The 7,313-nt window shown below is 48.7% G+C and overlaps 1 protein-coding gene across 1 annotated transcript in view; it reads left to right on the top strand.

Moving 5' to 3' along the window:
• The first annotated feature begins 912 nt into the window (after positions 1 to 912).
• Positions 913 to 7,313, top strand: part of LOC105484978 (G protein-coupled receptor 139) — a 45,708-nt gene continuing 39,307 nt past the window's right edge. Inside the window, exon 1 of the mRNA XM_011747095.2 lies at positions 913 to 1,198. Coding sequence (XP_011745397.2) covers positions 1,072 to 1,198 — 127 coding nt within the window. The 5' untranslated portion in view covers positions 913 to 1,071. The remainder of the gene's footprint in view (positions 1,199 to 7,313) is intronic.

Genomic DNA, 7,313 nt, shown 5'->3' with positions numbered 1-7,313 from the left:
ATGAGGATACCTGCGTGTTTTCAAGGATCTGGGTGTGGGATGGGAAGGGCATCCGCGTGCATGAGTGAGAGTGTGAGTACACCGCATGCCTGGGTATTGTGTGTCTTTGTGTGAGCGTGGGTGAGTGCGTGTTTGAGTGGCTGCAACATCCTTATCCCTGACTGAAGGGCGGCATGCAGGAGGGGCTTCTCTTAGCCAGTCTGTATCCTCTTCAAACGCACTCCAGTTAGGGGACAGTCCACCGGCGGCCACCCCCAGAGTCGCCACACACACGCACAGGGATGCACGCACCCCTCTTTCCAGAGCCAGCAAGCTCAGCTCCACTGGTCCAGGAAAACCGTCAACCCTTTAGCATCCTCGCTGCTCCAACAGCCCCACCCCTTCCCCCGTTCTTTGCCCTAGGTGTAGAATCCTCTCTCTGGAGATGGACTGGAAGCACTGGCAAGGGGCAAGAGAGGTGGCTGCGAGGAGAGTGGAGAAAGGCAAACTGAGGACACGCTGGAGGAGTGAAGAGCCGCTGCGGGAGAGGCAGATCCCACCCACACCACGCCCCTCCCTCGGGGTTGGAGATGGGGGTAGCCTGTTTTCCACCCCGGTCTTCCTTCGGGGTTCCCAGGTCTAACTGCATCTTCTCCCCTGAAACTGGAGCCAAGCGAGGTGGCTGGGACCCCCTCCTCTCCCGCATCCCTCCCACCCCACACAGACTCCGCGTCCAGGCAGCCGCTGATTGGCTGCGGGGAGCGGCGTCCCAGCCCCCAGGCTTTGAGGCGGGAGTGGAGCGGGTCCGAGGTGGGAGGCGCACAGACGGGCTCCGGGAGCCCCTCCCGAGGCCCCGCGCCGCGCGCCCCGCACCCTGCGCCCCGCGCCCTGCGGGAGGGCTGAGCCGGGACTCCAGGCGGGCAGGTGCGGAGCGAGGAGAGGGGATCACGGCCAAGGGTAGGAGCCAGTCCTGCGGTGAGAGAGGCGCTGCTGCTCCAGCTGCTGCCTCCGCCGCCGCCGCCACCGAGCCGGCGACCAGAGTCGGGCTGGCAGGCCGGGCGCGAAGCGGCGAGGGGAGCGAGGGGCGCGCTCATGGAGCACACGCACGCCCACCTCGCAGCCAACAGCTCGCTGTCTTGGTGGTCCCCCGGCTCGGCCTGCGGCTTGGGCTTCGTGCCCGTGGTCTACTACAGCCTCTTGCTGTGCCTCGGTTTACCAGGTGAGGGGCGTGGGGGAGAGGGAGGGAAGTCAGGAACCCCAAGTGCCAGGTAACCCTGCCCAGAATCCCCCGTCCTCCCCTGTGCGTTCCCTGGCACCCACTCGGAAAAAGTTTAAGCTTTAAGGTCAACTGCGGAGATTTCCACATGGGGGGAGGAAGTTGCTGTGCCCTGGCTGGGGACCGTGTGTGTGTGTGTGTGTGTGTGTGTGTGTGTGTGTGTGTTTCATGACTGACGGCGGGCGATGGGCTTGGCGTGTGAGCGCGGATTCGAAGGTGCATTTGTGCGCGCGTCTGGAGGGGGCGGCTTTCATGGGGTCGGCGCGTAGAGGGCTGTGTGTGTGTTTGGCTTGACTGCATGTTCTGGACAGAAGGCTTCGCGGAGGCTTCCCTTCTCCCGTGGCCCCGGCACGTCCACCCCACTTGGGGCACCTCTGCCTCTCTGCCTGACACGAAATGAAGCTGGAGACCCTGACACTGAGCACTCTCTTGCTCGGGGAGGTGGGGGGGCACTGGGATGGAGAAAGGATGCCTAGCAAGAAAAGGGTCTCCCAGCTGGCTAAGGAGAATCAGGGGTTGGCTCTGGGACCGTGCCCTGGCCAGGGCAAGGGTGCAGAGACACACAGGGCAGCCTGCGGTGACTGCCACCTCAGGGGGTCACAGTCTCCTTGAGGACATGGCTGGCCCCCTGGCTTGGCCTCCAGGTTTACCCACCCTAGGCAGCTCACGCTGCTGCGGATGTCTGGCTGGTCTCACATCTTAATGTCCTTTTCAAAGTGTGGCTGAGACTTGTGCTGAATTCCTGAAGAGAGCTGAGCTGCCGAGAAGGAGGGAGTGCTTGCCTGGGCTGTGTGCAAGAGAGAGGGAGAGAGACAGGTTTTTTCCTGGGGCTCCAGCTTTGGGTGGACCCTCCTCACAGGCAGTCTCGGTGGCAGATAGATTCCTAAAGATTACTTGCCTGCAGAGAGGAGAGAGGGACTGAAAGCAGCGGAGATAAAGAGAGGAAAAAAAATCCAGTGTACACCCTAAAATCTTAGCATCATCTCGCTAGTCATCTCTTAGTCTGCGAACCTTAGCATCTTGCTATCCTGGGAACTTGGGAGCTGGATTTCTGAGACCCTGGCTGAGATTTCCTTTCCAAAACATTCAACTTGGCAGTCAGGGCCCCTGATGAGATTGCTTCAATAAATCCCCCCTCTCGAATTTGGCAGGCATGAGAAAGAGCAAGTTTACTAATGTGTGCGCCTCTCTCCCCCAGTCCGTGATGAGGCTTTTATTCCTAACTAATCGCCCCGACTGCCCTAGGAGAGCAGCTAGCCTCTGATTTGCCCTGCCAGGGTGGTAGCAAATGTCCTGTAATTACCTTGAGCTGGGATTGATTTCAGTCCAGGTTCTACCTCCCCTCTTCAGCCCTTCGGAGCTTCTCTCCCCAGAGCACTGCTTTGGGAAATGAGTTTTTGAGAAGGTTGGTTATTTGGTGATGCTTGCTGAACCGGAAAAGTGTCAGAACCTCTTTCCCCCTCAGCATTCCCATCAGAACGCCCCCCACCCCACAATCCACCCACCCTTGCACCTCTTCTACCGAGTGAAGTAGCCACTCACTCACTATCCCAGGCTTTTCAAATGAAACCATTTAAGGGACAGAGACAAAGACAAGCAGAGGTTGACCCTTCAAGAGTTCAAAGCAGGGACAAGAGGATGAAGAAAATGAGGAAAAGCTTAGACCTTCAAAGACCTCAAGGTGGAAGCCAAGGTACCTCACACCTTCACGTCCCAACTCCTATGCCAGTTAGCGCCTTCCTAACACATAGCATTGACATCTACCATATGCCAGGCACTGTGCTAGCCACAGGCTTAGCCCAGAGCTTGAGAACTTAAAAGCATGAAGCTAGGGTTAGGATTTGGCTGTTGTTGACGTCTTCATATCCTCAACTAATAGTTTTGGCCACTGTGGTATGCCAAGTATTAACTGGGTGTCAAAAGGACACAAAGACTCCTAGGATGCAGTCTCTGAGTTCCAGGAGCTCCCAGATGGAAGCACATGATTCCAGAGGCAAAAGATGGATGCATAAGGACCTAGCAACCTAGAGAAGAATGGTTGGGGAGGCCAGGCTTATCCAAAAGCCTTGGTCTGTTAGCAGTTTTGTTAAACAGCCTTTAACCTTCGTTAAAGGTTCAAAGGTGAATTCTTTAAGTCATTCTCTCAAAACCATAAGGGGAGACAAGTATGTCCTGGCAATGAAGAGTGAGTGTTAATCCGGGTTCTGCTGGGGTTAGGTTGCAGGCTTTTCATGTCTCTGTGCCTCAGTTTCCACAACTGTAAAGTGGGAATTATGAGAATAGCTATCCCCTGGAGTGGTGTTGAGAAGTAAGGATGTTGCTGGAGATGATGGCACAAGTGAAACGCTCGCCTTGGTGCCTGACATTCATTGATTGACACTGCACGGCTGCAGTCATAGTTATTATGAAGCCGATCAGGTCGTAAGGAGGGGGGTCTGCTTGATCAGCCCCACCAGTGACCAGAGGAGGGACTGAGATACACAGAATAAAGCATTCAGGTCAGCATGTAACTCCGCGTGTTGAGCTCACCACAGTGGTCCCCACCCATCACCTCCCCTCCCCAGCCACCAGCAATTAGCAAACTCTCATTACTCCACCACTGACTGGGAGACGCAGCTTTGCTGGGTGTGGAGTAACAGACCGCAGGCCTTGCTCATATTGTTGAAAACTGAGATTTTAAATGAATCACTATTCCTGGCAGTGGACTCACCCCAAGTTTCCCAAATTCTCGCAGTAGTGGTTGGAGACGTGGGTGGGGACTAAGGGATGAATGGGGAGCGCCTGAATGTTTAGCAACAGCAGAGCTAGTATCACAGAAACGTGGTGGATGGCTCTGACTACGTTCAGTCTCTAGGTTGGGAGGAAGAGCTAGGGGATTGCCCCAGACAGTCTAATTTTTAACTGGTTGGTGTAGGATCGAAGGAATTCTAATGCAAAATATGGGTACAGCTTCACCACTTAAGAACTCTCCACCTCTCTCCACCATAATTTTCCCCATCTGCAAAATGGGGGTAACAGCAGTACCTGTTACCCACACAGGTGGTATATATTAAATAAGATCATCTACGTAAAAATGACTTAGCACAGTGCCTTGTCTGAGAAAAGCACTTATTCCTCACTCAGTGAGTTCTCCATACCGGATCTCTGTCACCTATATTATTGCACTTAATCCCTGCCACACCTCTGTGACCTATGCCTGTCTTCGAACTCATTTTACAGTGAACAAACTGAGACTCAGAAAAACGGAGCATCTTATCTATGGTCGCACAGTCAGGTCAGCATGCAAACATACTGTCTTATTAAACAGTGCAATAAAGCAAGCAGTGCAATTTCATTGTGTGGCTTTGCCTTCATTACCGCCAGGCAGTTGTTTGAACTAACCTCGGTCCCTCATTTCTGTGCTCCGTGGAGAAAATCGGTGTCCCACCTGTTCCTAAAACTCCACCTCTTTCCCTCTTTCCTCCTCCTTTCTAAGTAAGCGAGATGTTTCTCACTTCTTGAGACACACAAAATAAGTCAGCAGAGCCAAAAAGGAAGGATTGGGACACTCATTGGGCCAACTGGAATGAGACAGTGCAAAAGAGACAGCAATGCAGGAGAAAATGATGAACTTGAGCCCCTGGGGGAAGAGAGTGAGAGGGAGGATAGGTGAACCAGCTTGATAAGGAAGGAGCAGCGTGAAATTAAACTGAGACTTGAGAGATTTTTTAAAAATTACCTTCTAAAGAGTGCCATGGATGTGCAGAAAGACAAGGTGAGGAAAGAGATGATGGTTTGAAACTGAACGCTGCCCAGCAGAAGGATGCATTTCTGCCACTGCCAAGTGAGGATGATAACATCTGTAACATCTGCTTTTGAGGGTTGGTGCAAGATGAAGGCAGATGATGAGTCTGTAGCCTGGCAGATAGTAAATAAGCCTGACGCATGGTAGTTACCATTGTTGTTCACTAGAAGTAGAAAACTGGTGACCTGTCAGCTGGACTGAGGCCTGCAGATATGTTTTCTTTACCATGTAAACATTTTTAATGAGAGAAAATGGAATAAATAGGTTAAAGGGACACACTCTGGAGCTGAACCTCTGGGGTCTGAGTCCTGGCTGTGCTGCTTACAAGTTATGTGACCTCGGGCTAGTGACTTTAACCAGTTTGTGCCTCGGATTTTCTGTTTAAACTGGGGGTGATTATAAGAATAGTCTACACTTCATAGGGTTGCTGTGAAGATTAAACGGGCTGAGCACTGAGCACAATGCCTGGAATATGGTAAGCACTCTATAAGTTATTTTTTCATCATTTAAAAATTAGGAAAAAGTCCCAGCTCACTTTGTGACACCAGCTTTATCAAAACCAGACAAAGACATTACAAAAAAAGAAAACTACAACCAAATGTTCCTCATGAACATAGACACAAAAATCATCAACAAAATATTAGCAATTTGAATCCAGCAATATATAAGAGGAATAACAAATCAGAATCAACTTGAGTTTATCCCAGGAATACAACACTGGCTCGACATGTGAAAATCACTCAGTATAACTAATCATATTAACAAACTAAAAAAAAATTTAAAGCCATATGATCCATCTCAATAGATGCAGAAGAAGCATTTGACAAAATTTAACATCCATTTGTGATAAAAACTCATCAAACTAGAAAGAGAAAAACAACCTATTTAACTTGATAAAGGGCATCTATAAATAATTTACATGTTACAACACATTTAAAGATAAAAAAAAACTGAATGCTTTTTCCCTAAGATCTAGAACAAGGCAAGGATGACTGCTCTCACCACTGCTATTAAACATCATACTGGAAGAAGTCCTAGCCAGTGCAATAAGGCAAGAAAAAGAAATAAAATTTATACAGAAAGAAAGGAATTAACTAGTTTTGGTTCACAGATGATACAATGGCCTTCCTAGAAAATCACAAAGACTCCATACCAAAAAAACTCCTAAGAACTAATAAGTGAGTTCAGCATGTTTGCAGGATACATGGTTAGTATGTAAAAACCTATTGTATTTTTATATACTACCAATGAACAATTTGAAATCAAAAATTGGAAATTTTATAAAATAGATTTCCAAGTTCCCTTAAAAACACCAGAAGAATTGACATTAGATTCACATGCCCGGAAGGCAGCAATTTTCTGAAGCTAAGGAATAGCTGCTTGCTTTATTTTATTTTTCCTTTCTTCTTCTTCTTTTTTTTTTTTTTTTTTTTTTTTTGCATTAAATAGATAATGATATTCATGTGACTCAAAACCTAAAAATATAAAAAGGTACACATTGGAAAGTCTCCCTTCCATCACTTTCTCCTGTTCACCACTTCTCAAATCCACCACCACAGAGGTAACCACTGTTATTAGTGTTTTAGTTTCTTATGTATTCTTTCAGAGTATCTTCATGCATATCCAAGAAAATATGAATTATGGACTTCAACTCTCCCTTTTTTTCACTGTCCCCAAAATGAGCACATTATACACATTGTCCTACATTTACTCTTTTTCTTCTTAATATATTAATCATCCATGATGGTCTATATAAAGCTTTCACATTCTTTTACACAGCTGTATTGTATTCCATTGTGTATTTGAATCATAGTTTCTTGGTTGGCTGCCCCCCTTTCAAAGGCACATAGGCACTCCAATTCCTTTTTTTTTTTTTTTTTTTTTGAGATGGAGTTTTGCTTTAGTTGCCCAGGCTGGAGTACAATGGCATAATCTTGGCTCACCACAACCTCTACCTCCTGGGTTCAAGCAATTCTTCTTCCTCAGCCTCCTGAGTAGCCGAGATTACAGGCATGCACCACCACGCCTGGCTAATTTTGTATTTTTAGTAGAGACAGGGTTTCTCCACATTGGTCAGGCTGGTCTTGAACTCCCGACCTCAGATGATCCACCCGCCTTGGCCTCCCAAAGTGCTGGGATTACAGGCAAGAGCCACTGTGCCTGGCCGGCATTCCAATTCTGAATAGTCCCTAATGGTGCATCTAATTGACCTCTGTAACCTGTATGACTCATCCTTAGGCACATTTGACTATAGGAATCCTATTATAGCAGTGA

Source organism: Macaca nemestrina, chromosome 18 (assembly GCF_043159975.1).
Source record: "Macaca nemestrina isolate mMacNem1 chromosome 18, mMacNem.hap1, whole genome shotgun sequence".
Classification (NCBI taxonomy): Eukaryota; Metazoa; Chordata; class Mammalia; order Primates; family Cercopithecidae; genus Macaca; species Macaca nemestrina.
The sequence above is the reverse complement of the archived record's forward strand: the minus strand, read 5'-3'. Positions and strand labels throughout refer to the sequence as shown.